Genomic DNA, 26,163 nt, shown 5'->3' with positions numbered 1-26,163 from the left:
CCCAAAAAAAAAAAGAGAGAGAATCCCTAGATCAACCGCGTCGAGCACGATTCAAAGTGGCTACTTGCATGAGCTGAAGGGCTCGTTAGTGGGGACACATCGCACTGCCCCAAAATGTAAGCATATGCATAAGCTGAAGCTCCGGAATGGGGTGAAGTGTTTTCGAAAAAGTGTTTACATTGGTAGCAGGCTTGCAGCTTCCTTGTTCGTGCTACGTACTCTAGATTAGCTGTGATACAATGCGAACTTCTAGTTTATCCGAATTTGACGAGATGCATGAGCTGAAAGGCTCGTTAGTGGGGACACATCGTACTCCCGCATAATGTAAGCACTTTATCAGCGACATGCATAAGCTGAAGCTCCATAACGGGATGAAGTGTTTTCGAAAAAGTATTTACATTGATAGCAGGCTTGCAGATTTCGGGTCCATAATACGTATTCCAATATTGTGGCGTTTCTTAGATGAGCGCAGAAAGGGAATGCCGAGCATAACATGTTAAAGCATTGGTGGCTTTCTTGCCTGACACCGCAGGAGCTGAACTGCCCCCACTTCTGTGCGACTTGCAATATGCCGTGTTGAGAAATTCAGTACTTCTTCCCTGTCGACATCATCCTTCTAGCCAATTTCAGCTCAACAATCCGTCCTCACCCGATTGCCGCCCAAAGCACCGGAAACTATCTCGGCTGTGCTGTCTGATAAGCGCTCGCCCACCCAAATCGTCCTATTTATGCCTATATCGGAAAGCTGAACCTCAACTGTCACCACTACATCGACGCGAGAAGAGCCAGTATATTCTCGCATCTTTCTTGATAATTTTTGGACAGACTCCATCCTCTCAGATGGCAGCCAAACGCACTCCTATCCCACGCGTCACCTCCCAGCCTCCTTCCGTAGATTTCATCCAGAACCATCTGCCGTTCTATCACAAAGCGTTCGAGAACCAGAACTGTCGATACGATCCTGTATCGCAGCGCTTCATACCCATCCCTGAGGCAGTCAAGATGACTGGCAGCCACCCGCTGCCAGGAAGCAGTGGTGGGAAGGGTCTGCAGTCCCCATCAGTTCGGCGGCCTACGCCTGCCGTAGCCGCAATGGGGTTTTGGGACAAGATTCTGCCGGAATCTATGACGAGGTTAGCACACGAGAAGAAAGTGGAACCAAAAGAGGTGCAGAAAAGAAAGTTAAGTCTTCGAGGAAAAGGGAGTTGGAACGAAGTCTATCTACTGCTTCAAATCGCACGGGAGCATTATGACGCCACTAAGGGAGGGTTCTGGGGCAAGTGTCAAAAAGGGACCTGTAGAGCCTATCGGGGAGCTTCTAAGCATACTGGTGTAGCACGTCAGGCGTGGAAGTTGGTCCCGGACCACGTTGTTGTATCTCCTGTGAAAGCTGCGGTAGAGGTACTTCTCGATGTAAGTCAGTTCCACATCCTCCTTTCATTTAGATGAATGGAACCATATGGCAGTTTTCTAATTTTGAAAGGCCGTTGAAGTAGCAGCAGATGCACGAGGTAAAATTACGTCCACTTTCGACGACGGAAGTCTGGAAAAAACGTTCGAAGACATTGAGATCTTCCTTACAACCTTCCAGGGGGACCAAAACATCGTGGAGGCATCTATCAAGCTGATTACCGTCACGCTGAGCGCAGTGGAAGACGCAATGGACTTCTTCCTGTCTCATAAAGGTGAGAGTTCTTTGGGTGATATGCTCCAATCTGGCTCGAGTTGACAGTACAAAACGCCAGTCAAGAGGATCTTCGATTCGCTAGTTCAGGCGAAGAACTACCAGAAACCTCTCCTCGAGGGTATCGGTGAGATACAGAAAAAGAGCAACGATTTGATTCGGGAAGCCGAAAGATCTGAGCTGGTCGGAAGTCGTGATGCAATGGAAAGAATTATCCAAAGTACCCGCTCCCAACAAATGTCAGAAACAGAACCATCTCAGCCTAACACGTAGCAGGTATGAGACAAGTTGTATACCTCGAATTTCAGCAGGGAGAAAAACTGGAGTATATGTCGGATCAAGTCGACGCCGTTGGACTGGGGATGACCCAGATGCGATCCGCGCTGGGGAGTTTTGAAGCTGATCTTATGGGTAAGGTGAACGCGCTTCTCATGGATGGTGCAAAATCAAGGGAAACATATACCAAAAAGATTGGTGAGTTGAACATACCCAGACTTGGTTTGTCCAGAAACGACAGCTTAACGAAACCGACAGAGGCTTTGGAATCCAAGATCGAAGCTTTGCAACTCGAACAACACAATACAGATGCGCGCACAAAGCCATCAAATCATTCGTCACAAGATGAATCCCTCGGGCCGAATCATCACCCTCCGCAGCAATGGCCTCCTACTGCCCTGCCGGCTCCGTGGGCCTGGGGTTACTACTACCCTCCTACACTATTCGTACCACCTCCACGGTATCCTTTTCCCATTACTCAACCTCAGCAAACAGACCACACACCCACAATCGACACGCTCGTCCTGCGCCGGCTGCTCGATATCCCCGACCTCGACTCCCCCGACATCGATTCCATCCTAGAGTCAAGCGATGCCATCCCTCTCGCGTATCGCAGTCGCGCCAAGCAAATCATTGGCACGACTGAGTTCCGTGACTGGGCCACATCAGCGAAGTCACGCCTGCTGTTTGTACAGGGCGATCCCATGCATGACATGTCGCAGTCACCCAGTGCATTGTCGCTGGTCTGCACAACGCTCACGAAAGGGTTGCGTGCACGCGAACAATTCGTCTCTTTGGCATTCTTCTGCGGCCATCACACGGAGCCTGACGAACACCCAGGAGGAGGAGCCATGATTCGGAGCCTGATTGCACAACTTCTGCAACAGTACTTCCCTGCGTTCAGCTTCCCAACGGGTGACGTGGATGTGGAGGCTATCAAAGAGGGGGACATTGAAGCTCTGTGTGGGCTGTTTGGTTGCCTGGTCAGACGCCTTCCGGCACGGATGATCCTCGTGTGTGTTCTTGATGGGGTGGGATGTTATGAGAACGATGAGCACGAGCATGATCTCCTTCAGGTTGTGAAGTTCTTGGTGGGTCTTCGGAAAGATGACTCTGTGGCCCCCGCTATCAAGATACTTGTCACGAGTGAGATACAGAGCGACAAGGTGCACGAACTTCTTGAGGACGAGAAGAGCGACGAGGATGAGATTGATCTGCTAGTAGAAGGGCTTGATCCAATTGGGCATGGTATGGACCTGTTGGATACTGAGGATGCTTCGGGAATGCAGTAGCATGTTGAGAAGTGAGTTTGTCTCACGCATCAACACTTACGTTTTGGAGGTGCTCGATTATAGTGTTCTCTTTCAATCTTATGCGCACTTTTCGGGGTCGAAGGAGATGCCGTTCTCGATGCCCCATTCGAGGGCTGCTTTGAGACTCGTTGCTAATTTTGCTGTTGCCCTCTCTCTAGTGTGCACCCGGTTCTGAGAAAGGCGGCATCGTCTGCGTAGCCAGGTAATGTAGGTGTAGGATGCCAGCGAGTTCCCCGAGTTTACTTACCATTTTCCATATAAATTTAAGGTGAACGACGGAGGAAAAGTGGCTTTCCTGGAGGGGGGTCAAATTTATGGCCACCAATATAATTCCTTAACCGCGAAATCTCCTTAAGCATTGATATCATCACTAACAACGATCTCATCTCCCTCTCTGTCACCTTCGGAATCTCCAACACCATCATCCTCCACAAACTCCCAGCACAGAAACTTCCAATTCAACTCGGTCGGTCGCCAGAACAAGCCGTGACCCAGGCCCCGCTCGTCCGCCGTCAGGCCACCAGAGCGCGGCATGCGGCGGGCGAAGACGACCCTGTTGAAGCGCGAGTGCAAAATGGCCATGGAGCACATGACGCACGGCTCATGCGTGAGGTAAATCTCCAAGTCAACGCAGAGGTATCCGCTCGGCGCGAGATTGTCGTCGCGGTCGAACAGCGCGCGCTCGACGGCGGTGCGCGGCCGCACCGCAAAGACCGACTCGACGGGATCGCAGCAGGCGCGCGAAGGCTTCTCCTTCTTCTTCTTCTCCTCCTCCTCCTCCTCCTCCTCCTCCTCAGCGTCGTCGCCCCGTCGCCCACCCGCCCCTCCACCGCTTCCCTCGTCGTCATCCTTGCCCGCGGCCTCCGCCTCCGCCTCCGCCTCCTCCAACCTCACCCTCTTCATCGCCACCATCCCAATCGCCCGCATAACCGCATGCGCCATGACATTCCCACCCCCACCCTCACCCCCACACCCCCTCCCATCCCCCGCCACCACAACCACCCTCTCCCCCTCAACCTGCCTCCCATTCCCATCCAACCTCCTCTCCACCACCACCGCCCCAACCCCCGCCTCCGCCGTCGTCATCCCCGCGCCGACCGCCTCCCGCGCGCCCCTCGCCGCCAAAGCCAGCCACAGCCCCGCGCGCGGCGCGACCTCGCCCGCCGCGCGCGCCACGAATGCCGGGTGCGGCCCGAACGGGTTGGTGTGCTTGTAGGCGACGGGCCAGTAGGTGGTGGACCAGGAGTGGGCCTGCGGGGCGGAGGTGGGGGCGAGGGCGGGGACGGGGAGGGTGTGGATGGTGAGGGGGAAGGGGGAAGGGAGGTCGGTACTGGTGTTGGAAGAGGAGAAGGGCGGGTGCGCGGATAGGAGGGCGGAGAGGGCGGGGAGGGCGATTTGCGTTGTTGGGCTGATGAGGAGGAGGCGCGTTTCGTCGCCGTTGGAAGAGGAGGGGGGGTCGGCGGGTGGGGCGCCGTTGGGTGAGAGGAGGGCGCGGGCTGGCGCGGGGAGGAAGGCCGGCTTGATGACGCGGCGGAGGTGTTGGATGTCGGTGGTGGCGGTGGTGTCGGCGGGCAGGGCGCTGCGGAGGATGCTGAGGACGGCGTTGGCGGAGCGGGCGGGGAGCTCGACGACGTAGACGTTGACTGTGGTTGCGGGTTAGCGGGGATCGCAGGCAGGCGCGATGGTGCGGGATGACGGACTCAGTTCATTGCTCGCGCGGATTTCGCCTTTGGTCTTCAGCGGCACCAGGTGGCCTTTGAGAGGGGTGATGCCGAGGCCCTCGACGACATGGTCGTGGGGGTGGCCGGCGGCGCTTTGCTTCGTGGTCATGACATGTTGTTGGAGGAGAGAGGTTGGTGGTGAGTTCAGCCCTACAGCAAAATTTCGGCCGGTCCGTCTCCGCGTTTTTTTCGCCGGGATCATCTGCCTTGGCCGACACGCGACTCGACCGCCCGACGACCTCCATCCGCTCAATCTTCATCGTCATCGCGCTTGTCGTTGCAATGGCCCCATCTTTCACTGTAGTAAGCAATGGTTGATGCATCGAATCCCTGTCTCTGCAACTGCCCGTAGCCAGCACTCAAAATTCCTTTCCGGCAGTGCTTACACCACATCCGACCGGCATGCTTCACTGTTCAATTGCCGAAAGCATTGCAGCGCATATCCCCTCCCTTGTTGTAGCCGCACCTTGCCTCTAATGGGCATTGATTTGCAACGAGTCAGTCACTTCCCCGGCTGATCTAGCTCTTTGGCGGGGTAAAACACCTGGGGAACCCACTACGCAGCCGACGACCCCTGTCAGAGCTGGCACTGTGGGGTAAATCGGCCTCTGTCATCACTTATAAATTATTCAACTTCCCGACCTCTGGTCTCTTGGCGCTCCATTTAATTCGCACAAAGTCGGCCGACTCTCCAAGCATTGCTTTCGGAAACCCGTTTCGATTCTGCCTTGGTCTTCTTCGCTCGACCAGACAGTTTACATCTACCCCTCATGGAAACAGCAGAGAAAACGGATGCTGTGCACATCGAGTCCCTGAACAACCAAACAGAAAACTCACCTGACCGTCATGAACTACACACAAAGACTATCCAAGAGGAGGCTGCTGAACCGGCATCCCCTCTGCAATTGGGATGGCGGACCTGGCTGGTCGTGTTGCTCTCGTCATTCACGTAAGCACGGCCTGCAAGAGACCGTGACCATTTATTGACAATCATTAGAATCATGGCCCAAGTGTACACTACTGTGGCTGCCGCATCTGTCGTCTCCTTTATAGCCATGGATTTTGAGGGTTCTGCTCTGTCTGGCTGGATAATTCAGGTAACTATCTGACCCATCTTCTCCGCATGTGACATACCTGTATCGGTTGGCTCGATGTGAATCTCGAGCTTACCAACTGGATACTCGAAAGATATGTGAACTAGATACTGACTGTCTACTGCCAGGGTCCCCTCCTCATGCAAGCGGCCCTGTCTCCCATCGTCGGCCGCCTATCAGACATCTTGGATCGCAAATACCTCGCTTCCATCCCCCCACTCATAGCCTTTGTCGGTGCCGTCATCTGCGCCAAGGCCACATCCATGAACATGTTGATTGGTGGCAGCATTCTGGTTGGAGTCACACTGTCGACCATAGCCATCGTCCAGTCTATTCCTTCTGAGATTCTCCCGTTAAAATACCGCACCGTATCAAACGGAATCTCTTTCTTAGGAGGCGCATCTGCGGGAATGTGAGTCGATCGTCCTTGCTCGTTCTCACACGCCCCGCGGGCTCTACCATAACAATATATGTAGAACCACACTCTAACTTTCCCTGAAATCCACCAGCATCGGCCAACTCAGCGCAGGAGCCTACACCAACATGAGCCCCAGCGGCTGGCGCTACATATTCTGGACCCAAGCCGCCTTCCACCTGACCTCCGCCCTCGGCTTCCTCCTCTTCTACTGGCCGCCCCGGCACACCGACTTCCCCCGCATGAAGCTGACCGAATACATCTGGGCCTGCGACCCCATCGGCTCCGTCCTCTTCATCGGCAGCTCCACCACCATCCTCCTCGCCCTCGACTGGGCCGCAGGCACCTACCCGTGGTCATCCGCCCACGTCATCGGGCCGCTCGTCACCGGCTGCGTCCTCCTCATCGCCTTCTGCCTCTACGGTACGCCTCCTCCCTCCCCACCTCTCCCTCCCTCTAACACACAACCACACAGAACTGTTCGCCCGCCCGGACGGCCTCCTCGCCCACGCCTTCTTCCGCTCCGGCCGCAACTTCCCGCTCGCCCTCCTCGCCTTCACCATCGAAGGCTACATCTTCTACTCTGCCGTCACGTCGCTAACCCCCCAACTCATCCTCCGCCTCGGCTACGCCACCACCCCCATGCGCATCGCCGTGCGGCACCAGCTCTTCTACCTCGTGCCCGTCTTCGCCGCCAGCGTGCCCATCACCTGGTACGCCACCGCGCGGCGGGACCTGCGCACGCCGCTGGTCGGCTGTTTCGCAATCTTCCTCGGCGTCGCGGGGGCGTACGCGGGCGTGACGCCCGGATGGGGCGATGGGGTGCAGCAGGGACTGAACGTGTTGTGTGCGGTGGGGCAGGCGGGACCGCTGACGCTGCTGGTGGCGGCGGTGCAGTTCGCGGCGCCGCATCGGTATTTGTCGACGGCGACGGGGTTGGCGTTTTCGGCGCGGGCGGTGGGGGGCGCGGTGGGGTCGGCGGTGCTGGAGGCGGTTGTGAAGGGGTATGTTGGGGGGAGGTATGGGGGCGCGGTTGCGGGGGCGGCGAGGAGGGCTGGGGTAAGGGATGAGGGGGTGGTGGGGGAGATTGTGGGGGCGATGGCGGGGGGGGAGGGGGCGACGAGTGTGGAGGCGTTGGGGGCGGTGGTGGGCGAGGGGGTGGGGGCGGCGCAGTTGGAGGCGGTGGTGGGGGAGGGGAGGTGGGTGTGGGCGAGGGGGTATCGGTTGGCGTGGGCGAGCGTGGTGCCGTTTACGGTGGTGGCGTTGGTGTGCGTGGCTTGTCTGAGCGGGGTGGGGGAGCTGATGACGGAGAGGGTGGAGGCGACGGTGGAGAGGGTGCCCAGGGGGGACGAGGAGAAGAGGGTTGATGGAGAGGAGTAAGAAGAGAGTTGAGGTGTTTGTTATTACTTATTGCCGGGTATATCAGCGAGCTAACCTGTTCGCCTCCGAAATTTTCCCTATACCAAGCTCGTGTCATCTACCTCTTACACAATTACACACAGGAGCCATCCGAGGTATCTATGAGCTGCAGCTACACTGCATCGCCCTGTTGTACTTGGGCGGATCCGCGCAGAACCGCTCCTCGTCCTTTTCGTCCAGTCCCCACTTCTCCTCGAACGGGTTCAGAGACATATTCATGACAGTCTTCAAGATGTCGCGCTCCTTTTTGTGCTCGACACGATCGATGAGCTCGTCAAGGACCCAGCCCTTGGGAACGAACTGTAATGACGTCAGACTCATGGGCTGCGCTCGGAGTGGTTGAATGGTGCACATACCTTCGGGTTCACGCTCTTCATGGAGGTGCTGCGCTCCTCATCCTTGCCCTCGCCCCAGTCTTCGAGGACGCGCTGCTGCCAGCTCTCCAGCCACTTGGCGATGCGCTGGCGGGCGGCATCCTCGCCCCCGGCGACGCCGTCGTCGTGGAAGAAGCGGGCGGCGAGCTGCTCGCGCTGCTCGCCCGTGTCTAGATCCGCAGTCCTTACGTCGCTGAGGCGGCGGAAAGACTGGTTGAAGTCAAGCTCGTGGGCTTCCATGAGGTCGAGCCACTCGGAGAAGAGGTCGTCAAAGTCGCTCGGCTTTTGGGTGCGCAGGCCAAGGCGCGCCGTCATCAGGCGCTTGTACTCTTGGATGAAGACGGCCTTGTACTCCTCGCCGGTCTGGTCGATGACGTGCTCGGCGCGCTCGATCAGCTCCTGGGCCCAGTTCTCGCGCACGCCCTGGGTGACGAATTCTTCCTCGTCGCAGCGGGCGCCGGCGCCGAGGAGCTCGCCCAGCGCCTCGCCCAGCCGCACGAGGTTCCACCAGACAATGGTGGGCTGGTTGCGGTAGCTGTAGCGCAGCATGTGGTCGTCGTGGTTGGGCGTGTAGCTCGGGTCAAAGTTGTCCATGAAGGCAAAGGGCCCGTAGTCCATGCTCAGCCCGAGGATGGATGTGTTGTCCGTGTTCAGCACGCCGTTCATGAAGCCGTACGCCTGCCATGCTGCCACCGTCGTCGCGTTGCGCCGCGCTATCTCGCGGTACAGGCGCACGAAACGGTTCTCGGCGTCCTTGCCTTCGCCCTCGATGACGTCTTTGGCTACGCCGCGAGTTACGGTGGTCCGGTCTTCTTCGGGCTTCTGCAGCTTTGCAGGGAGCTTCTCCCAACCGCCATATACGTGCTCGGCGGTGTACTCGGCGAGCTGACGCAAAAGCTTCCGGTCGTTACGCGCACGGAGTAGGTCGAATGTACCCAGCCGGATCCAGCTCTGGGCGAATCGGGCGACGATGGCGCCGGGCTCCATGCGTTCGCGCAGAACCTTGGCGCGAGGGCACAGGACGAGAGACAGGGCGCGGGTGGTCGGGATCTTCAGGGCGTTGAGGTACTCGGAGACGACGAACTCGCGAATGCTTGATCGGAGCACCGCCTTGCCATCGGCGAAGCGCGAGTAGGGCGTCTTGCCGGCGCCCTTGAGCTGCAGCTCGTACCGCACGCCGGTGCTAGGATTCGTCGTCTCGAACAGCGAGATGGCGCGTCCGTCGCCGAGTTGGCCGGCCCACTGCCCGAACTGGAAACCGCCATAGCACTGCGCCCACGGGTAGATGCCTTCGAATGTGTTCTCGTCCCACGATATGATCTCGTTGCCTGCGAGTGCGTGCACGAACTCTTGCTCCTTCTCCGCCTCTGCCGCGAGCGCTAGGTCCCGCATCGCCGCGTCGCTGACGGCGAGCAGCTCTGGCGCCAGCGCCGGCTCCGGCCGTACGTATGTGTATAGCGCGCCTTTCACCATGCGCGGCCCGAGGGTCTCGCGCGGCGCATTGTGCGAGTCTTTGGGCGTCTCGAAGGCCGGGTCGGAGGGGAGATTGGAGGTGAAGACATTCGACTTGGGAAGGTCGCGGAGGCTTTTGAAGGTTTGCGAGTTGCTCGATGCGCCGTTGGCGGCGCTGCTTAGGTGGTTCGCCATTTGCGCGAGTCGCGGGCGTGCTGCTTGAGGGCGGGCGCGGAGCGCGCGGGAGAGCATATACGGCGTGGGAGGGCTTGGTGGCGAAAATGCGGGGGAGTTGAGGATTTCAAGGCGGATGTGTCAAGCAGATAGGGTGCAGCCGGCATGTAGGGATGAAAGGATATAAAGCCGCCATTTGGATGTTTGCCATGATGCTGCGTCATCAGCACGTTCGAGGCGGCGAGCCGACAGGTCGAAGCTACCAATTGGTGCAGCCACTAATCCTGGCTGGGGGATTTCTCAGCGCGGGGAAGTGCATCGGCCCGCAGCTAATGCGAACGTAATTTTTCGACATGCGGTCGGTTTGACGGCCTGGGATTGTCGTAACTGAATTTAGAGCGAACGGCGCGTCTTAAGCTCTCTATGCGCCCAAGACGCCCAAAGACAGGCAAGAAGTGCTTCTCATTAAGCTGGTAAAAAGACGCGGCAATGTTTTCCGAGCGTTATCTGATGTCGTCATGAGCAAGGCGGTGAAGGCGTCGCGGCAGAATCGTGATTCGCTTTGATCCGCGCCATCACCGAGACCGGACCTTCCTTCTACAACTTCGTGTCTTTCCGCTGTAGGGTATGTGAGAGGTGGTTGCATTTGTGCCCTGACCCGCTCACCCTCGCAGTGTTCCTTTTCCAACACACGTCTGCTCTTTCATCCTCTCTTGAGGCCAGTAAATCCGACATGGATCCTCCAGATCTGCCGGGCTTTTACTACGGTTAGACTTGGCCACTTTGTCACCTCTTTTTTCTTGGTATTGATCATAACAGGACTTCAGATCGCGAGCGAAAGCGATACTTCAAGATCCAGCCCGGCTACAAGCTTCCCACTGGTGCCAAATATTCTACAGATGCGGTGAAACGCGAGCAAGCCGAAACAAATGTACGCGACGTTTATTTCATACGCCCCCGAGCCGGTATGCTGACACAACGCAGAAACGGAAGCGTGAAGAGGAGCATGAGGCTCGAGTGCGGACGCAGACGGTCAAACGCTCCATTCTCTTGCCACATGCAGGCGCATGGAACCTGAAGCTCGAAACTTACGGCCTGAAAGCCGATCCGAGTGCCCATGCAAAGGCTTTGGCAAGCGGTTTCGAAGCAAGCACCTTTGTGAATCCAAGGGTTCAGTGGGCTGCTGAAACCTCTCGTAACATTGCCGTGCGGTGTTTCGACTATGATGCCGAGACAAGGACACTCATCACCGGAGTCGAGGACCAGCACCATATGCTGCTCAGCACCTTCGTCGATCCAAACTTAAGTTCCAGGCGGATCGTCCCGAAATGGCATCAACGAGACTTCCAAGTCCTGAGCTCCACAATCAGTTCCGTACACATCACGCCGCACCGCCGAGTTGTCGTCACTACACGAGGCTCGAGCTCTGCCGCCGAGATTCAGATATCGTCGATCCGAAATCAGGAATCCGTCTTGGATCGCATATACATGGACTCTACCGTCAACTTAAGACCGAATTCTCACACAACCATCTTCACGAGCGCTCCGAATCCCTTCTCGTCCGGACCCGAAGTCATAGCGGTAGGCACTTTAGGTTCTGGTAAGTCATCATCCTTCGACGCTGGTGCCAGCGTGCACAAACACTGCGTAGTCCACAGCCTCTGATGAGGTGCTTGGATGCCTGGACAGAAACCAGACCTAGATCGAAGCACCAAAGCTGACAGATGTGAAGTCATTCGATTAGAAGAAGGACCCTCAAGTTGGGGCGGCAAAACAGCCTTCGAGAAAGGGCCTCAAAATCGACCCGACGCGGCTCTATCTCTGGAGTGGCTGACACCCCACTCACTCTCAGCTGGCTTCCGGTCAGGAGATGTTGTTCTCTACGACACAAGAAGCAAAGGCTACAGGACAAGGCTAAAGCATCTATCTTCAGTAATCGGCATCAAGCGTGGAGAACACGAGTCGCAGCTTGCCATTGCTGGTCTCAAAAGCACGCTGTGTTTGTATGATCTGCGCATGATAAAGGATCACAAAAGCACCAGGTACATGAGTTTGAATTTCCATCAAGTGACGTTGGGACTGACGTATCAAAGGCCTGTTTTCCGGTTCAAAGACTACGAGAACGCGTATACAGAGGCATCGGGATTCGATGTTCATCAACTGTCTGGGCTTGTTGCTGCTTCACAGGAGAACGGGTACGTGCAGCTGTATTCGCTGAAAGACGGATCCAAGATCAGGCGGCTGCGAGCGCCTGGGCTGTACGGTTCGGGATATGACCCCAAAGCGCGGACCAGGGTCTCATGTCTGAGGTTTGTCGAGGAGGTCATCGGCGCTGACAGGGGAAGGACGAAGCTGCTGGGAAGCATCAACTCGCAGGTGGTGCAGTTTGCATAGCCACAGGCAGGTACTGGTAGGCTAGACTAGCGTAGCAACGGGCGAGGCGGTAAGCGCGCGGCGGGCACCGACGGTTTAATTGGAAGATCCTATATGCTGTGCGTCCAAGTTGGGGAGCGGGAGGCGAGATTGGACACTCAGAGGGTATGATGCGTGATTGCATGCGGGCGTGCCGATTGCTGCCCATCTGGGCGTGCGGGCTGCGGCGGAGCGAGCAGAGCAGCGAACGTGATGGAACGAGCAGCGCGAGGCTCACCGGTGCGTCAGCCCGGCCGGCTCGCAAGGCCAGCACCAAGCAGCAGGGCGCGTGTCGGAGTGAGAAGCAAGTGAGAAGCAGTCGGCGTGGCAGCCTGAGGCTAGGGTTGGGCGCGGCTGCGTGGCGTCGGGTAAATCTCCTCTGCCACTGGCGGGCGGCTCAACCTCGGCCAGCCGTCGTGGATAGCTTGGCGCGTTTTCTATCATCATAGCTCGCAGCTCGCTCGCCCGCCACCGACTCCGACTCGCACACCACACATCACTTTGTCAATTCTCCTCGCTGCCGACAGCCGCGGGTCTTGAGCCATGGCGGACCTGCAGGAGCTCTTCGCTCGGCTGAAAAGCCCATCGAACCCTGCCAGCTCGCCCGGCGCCTCGCAGTCCAGCGCCAACGCAAACACTTACCACCAGCCGACCGTCTCGTCGCCCATCTTCTCGCCCCAGCCAGGCGGTCCGCCGCCTCACCACCAGTCCGCCATCGTGAGCCCGAACACCTCGGCCATGGGCACCCCTGCCCCGGACCCCTCCAGCACCGATCGCACCGCGAGCCTGCTGAATCTGCTGAAATTCAACCAGCCCAGCGCCCCGTCGCCTCAAAACTACGACACGGGGGCCGAGCGTCGCCCGTCGAACAACACATTCCAGCACCCGGAGCACCCGCCTCCCCAGCCCGCCCACAGCCGTGGCGTTTCGGCTTCTGACCTCGTTGCCTCCTTCATGCGGAAGCCTCAGTCGCCTGCTGCCATTGCCCAGCCCGCGCCCACCAGGCCCGAGTTCCGTTCTGACGCTGCTTCATCCGAGAACCCTCAGGACTTGCTGCTGAGGCTCCTCAACCACCCGAAGCCTCCTCAGAACGACTCGCCCGCCCTGCCTCCCCAGAACATTGAGAGAGATGTTTCGGAGACCAGGGTCGATGATCTCGCTCGTGATCTTGCCGACGCCACGCTCGAGGCTTCCAGCTATTCTGCCGAAACGCAAGCTGTGCCTCCGATGCACGCATTTGGCAGTGGCTCTCAACCGCCTGCAAACCACTCGTCTGCCCCCAAGTCCATGTTCACCTACGTCAACCCCTTTGAACAGCTTTCGGCGTCGTCGCCGCGCAATCGTACGCCCAAGCCCGAGTCGCGCACGCACACGCCCAAGGTTGAGGTTTTGAAGCACGGTCGCGAGAGCTCTCCTAACCCCGGCCCTGCTTCAAAGACGCGCAAGCTTTCCGGAGCCGACCCCGCCACCTCCGCTCGCGAGCCTGAGAATGTGGCTGAAGCCGTTGCCGAGGTCGGTCAGGCCGTTGATAAGCAGGTGGAGGAAGCTCTCGCCGGCGTGGACAAGCACAACAAGGGTGCCAATGGCAACCAAGCGGCTGAGGAGACCTTCGATCAGAAGGATCTGGCCACGGCCGTCCACGACGTTGCCATGGATGCCAAGGAGCAGCTCGAGGACAAGGAAACGCGTCGCGAGTTTGAAGAGAGCATGCCCAAGGAGCTGGCCAAGGCCATTGAGGATGTCGTTGAGGACGTGGCCCAGGAGAAGGTTGCCGACAGCTGGGAGAGCGCCGAGGACAGTCCTGGAAAGGACGACAATACCGTCAATGTCTTCAACTTCCCCATGCGGCCCTTTGTCTCCATTGAGCTCAAGAAGCTCAGGGAGCCTCCGCTGCCTATCCGTCAGGACAACATCATGGACATCGCTCGCCTGAAGAAGGACTTCGACCAGATCGACCGCAACCTAGTCACCGTGTCCAAGACTTTCATTGCTTATGCCCTGTCTAAGCATGGAGGCTTCCGCCTGATTCGCCAGGACACAGGCAAGTACAAGCAGGTCTTCAACACGACCAAGGAGCGTATTTTCAATTTGCAGATCTGCACCGGTCCGCCTGTTGCGTCATATGACGCTGAGACTATTCTCGCTACTGGCGTCGACGGTTCGGTCTTCTGGACTACTGTTGCCGGTCACAGCGACACTTACGGCGAGGAAAACTTGGAGGATCAGGGCTTCAGCTTCCCTCCTGTTCCCGCTCAAGATGACAACACTTCCGGCGGCCAGCTCAAGACTCGTGCCAAGAAGAGTTCCCGTCACCCGGAGTTCTTCGGTATCGGGCGTGGCAAGTCCATATACCTCGTTTGGCCCCACGCTGCTCGCCAAGCCGAGTACACTGATGTGAAGACCCGAGTCTGCGACAGCGAGAAATACCTTCAGCACCGTTGCTTGAGGATTGTGACGGGCAAGGCTGGCAAGGATTTCGCTTTCAGCGAAGATGACACTGTCATCGCTTCCCTGGACAAGGCTGGAAGGCTGAGGTTCTGGGATATTCGCGATTTGATCACTGAGGGAACTGGTCCCAACACGGGACGTATTTCTCCCAAGGAAGTACGCACTCCCATCATGCAGCTCAGCACTGTTGCTGCCGGCGACAAGTCTTGGCCCACTTCTGTCCTTTTCTTGGACAAGGAGCGCCCTTGCGCCAAGGGGATTGCTTTGAGGTATCTTGTCGTTGGCCTGAAGCAGAACCACACCCTCCAGTTGTGGGACATTGGACTTCAGAAGCCTGTCCAGGAGATCAACTTCCCGCACGAGAACGAATCCGACGCCATTTGCAGCGTTGCTTACCACCCGAAGACGGGCATCCTGGCCGTTGGGCACCCGACTAGGAACTCCATCTACTTCATCCACCTGTCCGCTCCCAGGTATAATCTGCCCGCCATGTCGCAGGCCAAGTTCCTCACCCGTCTTGTGGAGAAGGATGCCGAGCTCCCCAGGCCTGAGTCCACTGCCATCATGAGTGGTATCCGCGAATACTCGTTCGCATCGAAGGGTCAGCTGCGCAGCTTGGAAATGCTGCAGGAGCCTGCCGCCTCTCCCGAAAGCTTCGCTCCTGATGAGGCACCGCTCTTCGAGCTTTATGTCATGCACTCCAAGGGCGTGACCTGCCTCGGCATCCGGAAGGAGGACCTTGGCTGGAGCAAGGAAAGCAAGGTGCTTCATCCCATTGACGCGGAGGCCAACGGCAGTATCATCATCAATCCCATCCGCCTTTTGGCATTGGCTGAAGGAACCAGCACTACTGAGTCTTCGGCCAATGGCGAGGCACAACAGAGCACGCAGAGCAGCCGCTCGCGTCCTGTTCCTAGGGAGGTCGTCAAGAAGGAGCCGGCTAGCAGCAGATCTCGCGCCACTTCTCAGGCGCCTGACACTGCGTCCATGATTGCTTCGACGCTCGAGAGAGTTGAGAACCAGCAGGACGCAGCCAGAGCGGCTATCATCAACGGTAGCGAGAAGCCTGAAAAGAAAAAGAAGAAGAAGGGTGCCGCCACGGCTACCGACGCGGCTTCTCAGGTTTCCACCGCTGCCAAGCCTGCATCCGCAGCTCCCTCGACAGTTTCGTACGCCAATGTTGCCCAGCGTGCGAAGACGCCTCCGCCTGAGCCTGTGAAGGCCGTTGAGGAGAAGAAGGGCCCCGAGTCTGAAATTCCTGAGTGGGCCACTCGCCTCCTCGGTCAGCTGCAGGCTCCCAATGCTGCTTCGTCCGCTAGCGCTAACATCGACACCGAATCGTTGAAAGCTTTGGAGACGAACGTGTCTACTGAGTTCAACAGGACTTTCACCAAGGAGCTGGAGTCCCTTTACCGCCGCCTTGACAATGACAGCCGCGCCCAGGAAGCCGCTGGTGCCGCCAAGATGGATGCCGTACTGCGCTTGGTGTCCAGCACCTTGACCGAGAATGTCGAGAAGAGCATGTCGCGCATCGTGACTCAGAACCTCCAGAAGATCATCCTTCCTTCGTTGAGTGATCTTGTTGCTGCCACGATCGAGCGCCGTCTTACTGAGATCCTTGCTACCTCGGTCCAGTCCTCTGTCCCTCGTGAGGTCAAACAGACGCTTCCTCATGCTGTCAACTTGGCTTTCAAGGATCCCGAGACTATGCGCCACATCTCCGAATTGGTCGCCAACAAGACGACTTCGCACATTGACCAGCAACTGGGGCATGTCCTTCGTAACACGATTGGTTCATCGGTTCAGAACATCACCGTCAATGCTGTGCAGCAGATGGCCGCGGACATGGAGCGTCGTATGGCCGAACAGGTCCGCCAAGCCGAGTTGCAGCGCCAGCGTGATGCCGCAAAGATCGATCAGCTCACCAACTTGGTGACTGGTCTCAGCGAGACTGTTGCCAGCATGTCCGCATCTCAAGCTAGCTTCCAGGATGAGATTCTGAAGCTCCAGAAGCATGTCGTCCGTAGCGAGGAATCCGCTAAGGCTCCATCGACTGCCCAGTCTGTTGCTTCCAGCGTCAAGAAGAGCGAGGGTGAGCTGGAGCAGGAACAGATCACGCGCCTGATGTCCGAGGGCCAATATGAGGAGGGCACAATCATGGTGGGTGCTACTTTTTTTTTTTTTCGCAGACCCAGAAACTGCCATGTGCTAACTTATCGTAGTGGCTTCAATCGCCTCGCCAAACCCAGCTTTTCGACAACTTGTTTGTCAGATGCAACCCAGCTTACATCCGAAGCCTGACCCCCCTCGTGGCCCTGAGCGTATCCGCTGCTGTGAGCTCTTCATTGGAGACCAACACGGCCGAGCGTCTGATGTGGCTTGATTCTGTCTTCGCTTCTATCGACCCTACCGATGTCGATATCAAGGAAGTTGCGCCGAAGATCATGGACGTTCTATCCTCTCGTCTCCAAGCTGCGTACATGCAGATTGCCGAGAAGAACCCTGGAGATCCCGTGCTCAGGAGAATCTCGATGCTCTCCCGCCGGGCCCAGGAATTGAAGAACGCCTCGACCTGAGCTTCTCGTCATTGCCTCTACCGCTGTACAAAGCGACCGAGCGACGATTGCTCCAATGGAGGTCAAGGCTGCGTCTACCCAAAGTGATTTTCTCACAAGGTAGACACGGCCTACCGCCTGGTGGCTACGCGCACCTAAAGATGCTGAAACATGCTCTTTAGCCGCTGCCATTCACCAGTGTCTCCCTTTAGGGTAGGCACGGGTTTACCACTACTAAATTGTTTTGACTTTCTTGCCCTTCGATGATTTCCTTAATCAGCTCCCTCACGGCTTCTGCACATTCGAGCGGGGTATCCATTGTTAGATAGCACCGTGGCCCTATACGAGTCTCCTTCCCTCTCTTTTTCGTCATGACCAGACGCGTTCACTTACGGTATGGACAAAAAAACATGGGAGCGTTTTGAAGCGTGGACGGATAGTCAAGGTCTTTTTGATCGGTACATGGATACACTGAAGCGATGCGATGCTCACAATTGCGATACTTGCTTTTTTTCACCTCTTGCTGTTTTTTATCGTGTTCATAGCAGCCACTGCCCACGTCATGCTTGCCATTTTGGTGAAGAGAGGGGAGGCATCAGAGTTTTGAATCGTGGGTCTGAGCACCATGGTGGACGCTGGCCGGGTTTGTCTTCTCGTTGCTCTAGCCGCCGCTGAGAATGCGGTTGCTAAGCAGCGCAGGAGTACATACATTCCTTCTATGGGGCTATCTGGCGGTTTTGAGTCCGTCATAGGTAACAAGGAGGAACGGTCTTTGGTTAACTACACTCGCTCTTCTTTTCCCCCATTGAATGTGCATGCATGTGCGGTGTGGGTGGATCGGCCTCGAATGTGGGATCATGGATGTGGATTTGGCAAAGCATTTTTTGCCTAGACAGTATACTCACCATGGTGCCTTTCTTTTTCTTCTTTTTCTTCTTTTTCTTCTTCCCCTTCTTCTTCTTCGGCGGCACTGACGTCTCTTTAAATTCCTACCCCTACCGCGCTTGCCTCACTCCCACCTCTGCTCCTTGCTTTTCTTCCCTCTTATCGAAAAGGCCCGGCGTAGAGGTCCGTCTCATCACCTGCAAACAAAAAAGTACTTCTTTTTTTTTTTCTCTTTTCTTTTATTTCCTTCCTTCTCCTCGTCCAGAACGATGATGACACACACACGTGGGCAGTGGGGTGTGGGGCAGATGACCAAGGCAGATGACCAAGGCAGATGCTGCGGTAGATAGCACGGGTTTAATCAATGGTGACTACCGGTTGTTTATAAAGAAAAAGAGTGCTTCTCGTTGTGATGTATGTTTCTCATTGCAGATAGGGCGAGATCTTTGTTCACGGTTAGACGCTGAAGAACTCACTTGTGCGTTTGGTCTGGGTGTGTGGGACGTGGGTGTGCGAGGGGCAAGACGAGGGGTTCGGGTGTAAGTCATGCGTATGGGTGATGGTCGGTGCGGCGTTTGTCGTCGTGAGAAGAGGGAAGTTTCGTGTGTTGGTGCTGGGTAGTATGATGATGTGTTGGTGGTGGTGATGATGGTTGGTGGTGGCGATGCTGATGTGGAGGGAGGGGCGAAGGTGATGCTGAGCGATCTACCTAATGCGATATTTTTTTACTGCGGTAAGGTCATATGTGTAGAGGGACCGAGTGAGAGGAGATCATGATGAGGTGAGAAAGGCAGTGGCCGAGCGAGAGTACAATAACAGCCCGGTCTCTAGCAAGGAGGCGCATTTGCGCTCTGCTCGGTAATAGATGGGGAGTGGATCTCGGAAGGGCGGAAAGGTCCATTTTCTCTTTATCTTCGGAAGGGGTGAGGGAGGAGTGGCCAGCTGCGGCTCAGGCACGTGGTGGTTGTGGTGACGACATGTGGGTTTCCGCTGAGAGGCTGTGTCTTTTTTGCTGCTGAGCTGGCGGGGCGTGGTTTGACAGACTGGGTGGTCAGGTCGTATGCGAAGAACGATGGGCGTCGGCTGTTGTTGCCGATGGTGATGAAGCTCACCAATATTCGATCATGCTCAAGTGCGTATTCCTCGTTTGGTGCATGCAGGCATGCGGTAGACAGCAGTAGGTGTCGAGTGTCCGCCAGAGCACGCGAAGCACGAGCAAAGTCCGCTGCGAGTGACAACCTAGTGCCGCTTTACTCTCAATGATAACCATTGAACCATCAGCTACTCTTGCGAGTTTAGCTGAAGAACAACGCTGAATTTCGGAGTCGTAGTTTACTAAAATACACTTAAAGACGAGCGTTAAAGTCACCTGCCGCTCGAGATATCAGCTGGCTGGCGCGCCAGTCATGCCAGTGACGCAGTGTTTACACCGAACGTGACTAAGATCAATACTCGACGTCCTACTCTCCGGTCTTCTGCTGATCTGGGTAGGAATAGTTTCACTCTTGAGGTGACACAATTGAATGCTCGAAAAATCAATTGACCACGCACATTGGATGGCCATCGTAGCCGCCATCATTACAGTCATTTCAATCACCACTTGGTTTGTTCGAGACCACAAACGCTCGCTACCTATCCATTTTTGCGCCGGCCGCTTAGCCATGCCTCAGCTCCCCATAATCGCCCACGCTCTTCCTACACATGAGAAGACACGAGGCTTTCGCGTTCAACCACTTCATCAAGCACGGCTTACCAAGGAAGTGCCCACAAGGCAACGCGCAGGGTTCCTTACACGTCTCCTCCACCTCATCTCCTCCCGCAGGAACCTGGTCTGGCACCACACGTTCCACATCATCTTTGGTCATCCATGTGATCCCACCGCCCATAGCAGATGTCGCAGCAAGTGCTTCGCTGCTTCTCGACCCCCTCTTTTCCAACTGCCTTGACGACGCCGCTTTCAACCCCGAACCCTAGGCCGTCCAACTCGGTCAGATCTCCATCGCCGAGCACGTTGTCATACCGGCCATCGATCAGCACTCGGAGGTAGAGATCACCGGCGCCGGCGTCATCGCCATGCGTAGCGGACCGGCGCGGACCACGGCCGCGGAATGAGGCCCGGCTGCATCGCGCGTACGAACATTTAGTGCCAACGCCCAAAATAAAACACTAGTTCAAAAGTCCGCAAAGAAACGAGCCTCATTCGACGTCTGTCTGCCACTGGCGCGCCAAGAAGCTACACGCGACTAGGCACTGACTGAGAAAGCGAATACCGCGGATGCGGATTGCGGAAAGATCCTTCCTTACGCCGGTGTGATGCTGAACACCGAGAAAACGCATAAACACATTTGTTTCCGAAACGACTACGCTGTGTGCAGTCGTCCGCGGAACAGGCAACCGAATTTGTTCTCGCCTTACAAGAAAGACGTTGGTGAAGGACAAGATGATGCTGTGCTTAAATTATTGCGTGTGCAGCTCTAAAGTGCCAATGTGGAGGAATTTGGTGCTAAACCAAATCGTTTAGGTGAGCCCAAGGGCAACGCTTCGACGCCACATGCGCATCACCTATCTATGCGTTGCTAGTGATTCACTGATGTTTTAATCCAGTAGAATCAGAAATACGCTTACCCGAGGTCTACTTCATTTCACACTCCCAGTCCCGCCATCAGTTGACCATATTTGTTGAACCAACAACTTTTACATAACGTAGTACAGCATAGAGGCTTACAGGCATCTCAAAGCCCCCAAGAGCCATTTATAAGGATCATCACCCGCATCATTTTCTGTGTAGCTCACCATTATTTCCGGCCGTTTCTGGTGCGCATCAGCTATACTGTCTGCTTTCGCACGAAGAGGCGGAGCGGCATTCTTGATCCTGCGGTACAAAACGGAAAGCAAGGAACGCAGAGAAAGTGCACAGGATGCCATAATTTCCCGATCAGCTTGTGCACGGATGAGGCTGTGGTGAAAGCACAGAACAGTCTACAACGCTGCCAATGATCCCACTGCCCGCATTTTATAATCCACAAGCCCACCGTTGAAGTGCTCATTCCCTGCAGTCAGCGGGTCACTTGGTATCTCTGTTTCCTATGCTCGTGCATATCCAATCTTCCCGTGATAACCTTTGCACGCACGTGCGCCCGCATGCCCCGTGTCCAGCCGCCATCACCCGCCGGGAAAAGCATCAAGCGCCAAAACAATCTCTACTAAGCTTATCAGTGTGCTACCGGCTGATCATTGTTTGGATCTGGCCTTCTATAGCCGACTACTATCGACGGCGGCTCCCGTTTTAATCCGGGCTTCGTCCGCTCATGGATTTCCACTCAAGAACCAACCCCCTAAAAGGACCAGCACCGAGTCAGTCATACTTACTTACCGACGTCGAGCCGCAGCAGCAGCAGCATCAACGACGAAAGCTAGCCGGCGAGTCACGCCCGCACTGCCCCTGCGGCAGCCCCTCAGGCCCTCAATGGGCACCAATCATCATCGTCATCGTCGCCTAATCACGCCAACCACCAATCACCTACCTGGAAGAGTGCGCCGGTACAGCATACCTAGCAGCACAGCACAGCACACAGCACACAGCACGCCTCATCATCACCATTAGGCGCCCGGGCCGCGCCGCCTACGTACGTCTTTGTATGTACATATGCGTGTACGCGTCAACGCACACCCCCACGCCCTCCGATAACACAATCGCAGCAGATATATTAAACCCCTCCCTCCCTTCATCCACCACCCCTGCTCGCCTCGCTCACTCCGATGACGCTGCTCCTTGGGGGTGGGGGGGAAGGGCGCGCGTATGCACGTGTACATGTTCCGCCAATGAGCATGCATGGGAAGGGAAAAAAAAAGACTTGGGTTCGAGAGATGACTTCCGACGCAGCGCGCCTGAAACAGTGTACATTTGCGGTCGGTGTAACGGGGCTGTCGTCATGCGAGGCTTGTCATTCTGCAGGCAAGGCAGCCGGAAAGAAAGTCTTGCATGGTGCCTCGCCATCCCTTCAAAGGCGATGTAGATATTCAGCTATTCTCCCTGGAGTCATGAATCAGGAAATTGGGCTTATAGACGGGGGCTTCACCGATTGAGTTATCACGCAAGAAAGCACAAGAATCTTCAGGTGAATCATCCAACACATGCATATTGTCAGACATACTACATTTGCTCGAAGATTTTGCTTAGTGTGTTTTTTTGTCTCCTTCTCCTCGAGTCTACCAAAAATCTTGTCATCTCCAAGACAACAACAAACACCCAAAGAACAAAATAAGTCGCTTTATTTATACAACAGAAGTTTTCAACAAAAAAGCAGAAACAGCAGAAACATCTCATTAGGGAGACATCATTCAGCCAAATTTCCAATCAAATCAGAAGCAGTAACATCCTCTCTCTCTCTTCTCCCTCAGAGACACGCGACACGCTTAGAACTGGCGAGCGTGGCGGCGGGCCTTGGTGGAGGTCGACTCCTTGGTGAAGTAGGTCTCCATGACGTACGAGAACCACTGAAGGACGTCCTTGACGGTGAAGTTGTCGGGCATGGCCGTCTCGGGGGTGGCGACGCCGCTGGCCGTGGGGATGGCCGTGGCCGCGACCGTCAGGGCGGAGCTGGGGATGGCGGCCGTCAGGTCGGCGGGGGCGGTGGTCGAGGCCTGGGCGGCGGCGACGGCGGTGGTCAGGGTGGTGGGGGTAGCGGCAGCGGCGGCGACCGAGGTGCTGCTGGCAACGGCCGAGGTGGCAGCCGGGGTGGAGGCGGCCGCGGACGAGGCGCCGCCGGCGGCGGCGGTGGCGGAGCCCGAAGAGGCGCCCGAGTAGAGCGTGGGACCCGGGATCTCGTAGGTGGAGAGGGTCTGGTAGATGTTGAGGAGGATGCCCGGGTCGTCCTCCTTGTAGAGAGCAGTACCCTTGGTGCCGCCGGTGCTGAGGTCGTCGGTGCCGTCACCGCTGATGACGAGGTTCATGCACTGGGGGTAGTTCTGGGCACCGTCGGTGGAGCCGGCGCCGTGGAGGGCGATGATCTCGTGGCGCAGGACGTAGTTGCCGGCGGCGATGCTCGAGGGGATGGTGGTGACCCAGGAGTTGTTGTTGGCGATCATGTCGGTGGCGGCCCAGGTCTGGCTGTCGACATCGAGACCGCCGGCGTCGATCTTGACGAACTCAAGGGTGGCCTTGTCGACGGTGGTGCAGTCATCACCGCAGTTGGCGAGGTAGGAGATGACGGGGCCCTTGTGCGAGTCGGGCCAGGTGGTCCACTGGATGGTGATGTCCTCACCAGCCTTGACGTCGGCGCTGGTCTGGGCGTTGGTGGCACCCTTGTGGCAGATGATGTCGGCATCAGCGTAGGCCGAGGGGGCGACGAAGCCGTTGTCGAGATCTTCGGGGATGGCCCAGCCAATGACGACGGGAGCAGGGCTCTGGTACTGCATCGACGGGTTGTAGTTCTGGGTGTATTTGCCATCGATGACGATGCCCGAAACGGTACCGTGGGCAGCGGCGGTGGCGGCGAGGGCGCCGATGATGCCGGCGTTCTTGAACATGGCAGACATGTTGATTGGAGTGGAAAGGATTGGTGGTTGGTTGGCTGAATGAAGAGATGGCCGGCTATCAAAGCGGTAAAGAAGATCCCAGCTTCACGCAGTGAAGAATGATCTTGAGGAAAGAACGTGTGAGGTCGGAGACCGGTGAAAGAATGGACGTAGACGGAGAAGGAGTGTGTCTTGGTGGAGGAGAAAGCGATGGTATTGCGGACAGAGCCTCAGCTATATACAGGCGACTACATGGCAGGATAGAGCTTCGGCCGGTGACTGCGGAGCCTGTAGGGCGCGGAGATGAGCACGGCGGGAGCAGTGCTGGTGCTCTGGCGTTTCATGGCAGGGCAGAAGCGAGCGGGTGGTGAGAGCAACGGGACGTAGGAGCGGCGGAGAGCAATCGGGAGTGGGCTCGGCCACGGAGAATAGCCCGTTGCGGCAGAGCGTGCTGGGTGATGGACGCAGGCATGGCGGGCAGGGGGAGCTGATGCATTGGCGAGATTTGAGGAGGTGTTTGGATCGAGGCTCGCGCGCAGTCCCGCCGTTTTGGCAACCGCGCCCTGCTCGCTTGGCTTTCCCAACTGGGGCATGCGGGGCCCGGCAGTTGCGCGCGCTGGCTCGCACCTCGCACCTCGCACCTCTCTCTCTTTCCAGCACCGCTTCGTGATGCCCCCCAGGCCGGTCCCCTGGGCATGGCCGTGAGCACAATGGAGGCGCACTGCTGCCAGAGGCCAAGCTTTGCGTCCAGCCCTCCCGCCCCTTACTGCGCTCCCGCCGCACTCCGCACAGGCGGCGATTCGGCCCCTTCGCGTGGCAAACATCGTCGCATAACCGACGCCTGAGGCCGAGCATGAAACGCCGCCAGAACGCGATCCCCACCAACGCCGCCCTGCGTCAGCCCGCTCAATCTATCTGACGCCAGCATCCAGCCAGCCAGAGCGACCTGTTTCCATCCACCCTCGCTCTCGGCCCAAGCCGGCTGCGCAGCCCACCGCCCGAATCTTCGGACCTCGTTGCCTCTAGCTGCACCTCCACCAGGCCAAGCTTCGATGTGCTGCTTGCCTGATGCTTCCCCGCCAAGTCCACGCCGGCAGCCTCCGTAGCGCAGCGCATACGAAGCGGCACTTCCTAGAAATGCGCCATGCGTGGTTGCAGCCGCGCGCGCCAGGAACCGAGCGCTAGGTACTGCATCCCAAGCCAGCGCCCGGCCCGACGCCTGTACCTGTCCTCGCTTCAGCCGCCGAGAAAACAGAGGCCAGCCGGCAGGAAGCTGCCGGCCGTCGGTTTTCGCACCAATGGGCGGCGCGTGCCAGCCGCTGCCACCGCCTCAACGGCCCCTTGTGTCATATCGCTCCCCATTGCAGCCATCCTATGCGGCCTGGCCCATTCGTAATAGCCAGTTTCCGATATGGAGAACACCCTTCTATTCGGCCGTCGTTGGCTCCGAGTCAAGCCGTCCAGTCTCCCCTAATTGTTCGCCCACTTGATGCCCCGTTCCGCCGGAAGGCTTGTTTGTTCCTTCTTTCCATTCGGAAATAGGAGAACGCCACCAACGCAATGCCGTTCGCTCCGTGGTTCCCACATGTCCACGCCTCTTCTATGCTTCTTTAATGGAGACCTGTATATGGATGGGGCCGGCCAATCTCGCTGCTCCCTTTCTCGTTTCTTCGCGAACCGCCGCGAAGCGAGATCCGAGCCTGCTTTCGGACTTCTCGGCGCTAAAAACAGCCATCCTTCGGCCTTGGCTTCCCTCTGCAGTGCGGGGCGGCTGGCTTGGTTCGTGTGTGAACCACTACCGAAATGCGCTGTTCATGCCTTCAAGCCTCACGCCTGGCTGGCCATGGGGATCCTCCTGGCCGTGTGTGGGACACGGTGCCTGGAGTCTGTATCAGCGGCCGAAGCATCGGCTTTCGTATCTGACTTTTTAGAAGAGGGTTGTGGCCCTTGTTGGTCGGAGGCATTGCTACTAATCACGACATGGGAGAGCGAGCCCGTAGCTTGAGCTCTCGCATTCAACCAGCATTTGCAACAATCCCCTCCCATCCACAACATTGCAGGCATCGCCAACATGGCTCTGCTCGCCGCACGCCAAAATCGAGCCAGCCTGACTCCCTAATCCGCTCTCATCATGCTCCTTGAGCTACATTCAACCTTCATATCTAGGTCTAGCTAACATTCCCTACATGTGACCCCCCACCAAGAAACACCAAAACCCAAACGTACACATAAGGTCTGCTAGCCAAGCAACGCAAATCATGATGTTCCCTGCCGTTTTCGTTGTTCTCCACAAGGCCGCAAATCCCACGTGCACGCCTTAAAACACCCCTCCCCTTGACCCCCTCCACAAAAGTGCATGCAAGAAACGATGTGGATCTACCCAGACATCCCTACCTTGCCCCGGCTAAAGCAGCAGCGACACAG

At 57.0% G+C, this 26,163-nt stretch overlaps 7 protein-coding genes across 7 annotated transcripts; 4 read left to right on the top strand and 3 right to left on the bottom strand.

Moving 5' to 3' along the window:
- Positions 1 to 840: 840 nt before the first annotated feature.
- Positions 841 to 3,252, top strand: BKCO1_8800020 (uncharacterized protein; the record flags this gene model as incomplete). Its single annotated transcript, XM_020279679.1, has 5 exons — positions 841 to 1,413; positions 1,484 to 1,685; positions 1,746 to 1,904; positions 1,961 to 2,158; positions 2,219 to 3,252. The coding sequence occupies 5 exons, from the start codon at positions 841 to 843 to the stop codon at positions 3,250 to 3,252; spliced, it is 2,166 nt and encodes a 721-aa protein (XP_020125472.1).
- Positions 3,253 to 3,624: 372 nt separating this feature from the next.
- Positions 3,625 to 5,103, bottom strand: BKCO1_8800019 (trna-specific adenosine-34 deaminase subunit tad3; the record flags this gene model as incomplete). Its single annotated transcript, XM_020279677.1, has 2 exons — positions 3,625 to 4,916; positions 4,974 to 5,103. 2 exons carry the CDS (start codon positions 5,101 to 5,103, stop codon positions 3,625 to 3,627), a joined length of 1,422 nt encoding a protein of 473 aa, XP_020125471.1.
- Positions 5,104 to 5,764: 661 nt separating this feature from the next.
- BKCO1_8800018 (mfs general substrate transporter) lies at positions 5,765 to 7,883 on the top strand (the record flags this gene model as incomplete). Its single annotated transcript, XM_020279676.1, has 5 exons — positions 5,765 to 5,943; positions 5,992 to 6,091; positions 6,217 to 6,500; positions 6,598 to 6,926; positions 6,979 to 7,883. 5 exons carry the CDS (start codon positions 5,765 to 5,767, stop codon positions 7,881 to 7,883), a joined length of 1,797 nt encoding a protein of 598 aa, XP_020125470.1.
- A 138-nt stretch (positions 7,884 to 8,021) lies between these two features.
- BKCO1_8800017 (uncharacterized protein) lies at positions 8,022 to 10,000 on the bottom strand (the record flags this gene model as incomplete). The annotated part of the gene is made up of 2 exons (XM_020279675.1): positions 8,022 to 8,222; positions 8,279 to 10,000. 2 exons carry the CDS (start codon positions 9,998 to 10,000, stop codon positions 8,022 to 8,024), a joined length of 1,923 nt encoding a protein of 640 aa, XP_020125469.1.
- Positions 10,001 to 10,655: 655 nt separating this feature from the next.
- On the top strand, positions 10,656 to 12,316 carry BKCO1_8800016 (wd40 repeat-like-containing domain; the record flags this gene model as incomplete). Its single annotated transcript, XM_020279674.1, has 5 exons — positions 10,656 to 10,689; positions 10,750 to 10,853; positions 10,907 to 11,522; positions 11,655 to 11,964; positions 12,016 to 12,316. The coding sequence occupies 5 exons, from the start codon at positions 10,656 to 10,658 to the stop codon at positions 12,314 to 12,316; spliced, it is 1,365 nt and encodes a 454-aa protein (XP_020125468.1).
- Positions 12,317 to 12,877: 561 nt separating this feature from the next.
- BKCO1_8800015 (wd40 yvtn repeat-like-containing domain) lies at positions 12,878 to 17,358 on the top strand (the record flags this gene model as incomplete). The annotated part of the gene is made up of 2 exons (XM_020279673.1): positions 12,878 to 16,942; positions 17,005 to 17,358. 2 exons carry the CDS (start codon positions 12,878 to 12,880, stop codon positions 17,356 to 17,358), a joined length of 4,419 nt encoding a protein of 1,472 aa, XP_020125467.1.
- A 5,280-nt stretch (positions 17,359 to 22,638) lies between these two features.
- Positions 22,639 to 23,760, bottom strand: BKCO1_8800014 (glycoside hydrolase family 61 protein; the record flags this gene model as incomplete). The annotated part of the gene is made up of 1 exon (XM_020279672.1): positions 22,639 to 23,760. One exon carries the CDS (start codon positions 23,758 to 23,760, stop codon positions 22,639 to 22,641), a length of 1,122 nt encoding a protein of 373 aa, XP_020125466.1.
- Between the last annotated feature and the right edge of the window lie 2,403 nt (positions 23,761 to 26,163).

The sequence above is a fragment of the Diplodia corticola genome, assembly GCF_001883845.1.
Source record: "Diplodia corticola strain CBS 112549 chromosome Unknown scaffold88, whole genome shotgun sequence".
Classification (NCBI taxonomy): Eukaryota; Fungi; Ascomycota; class Dothideomycetes; order Botryosphaeriales; family Botryosphaeriaceae; genus Diplodia; species Diplodia corticola.
Note: the sequence above shows the minus strand (reverse complement) of the source record. Positions and strands in the feature narration are given on the sequence as shown.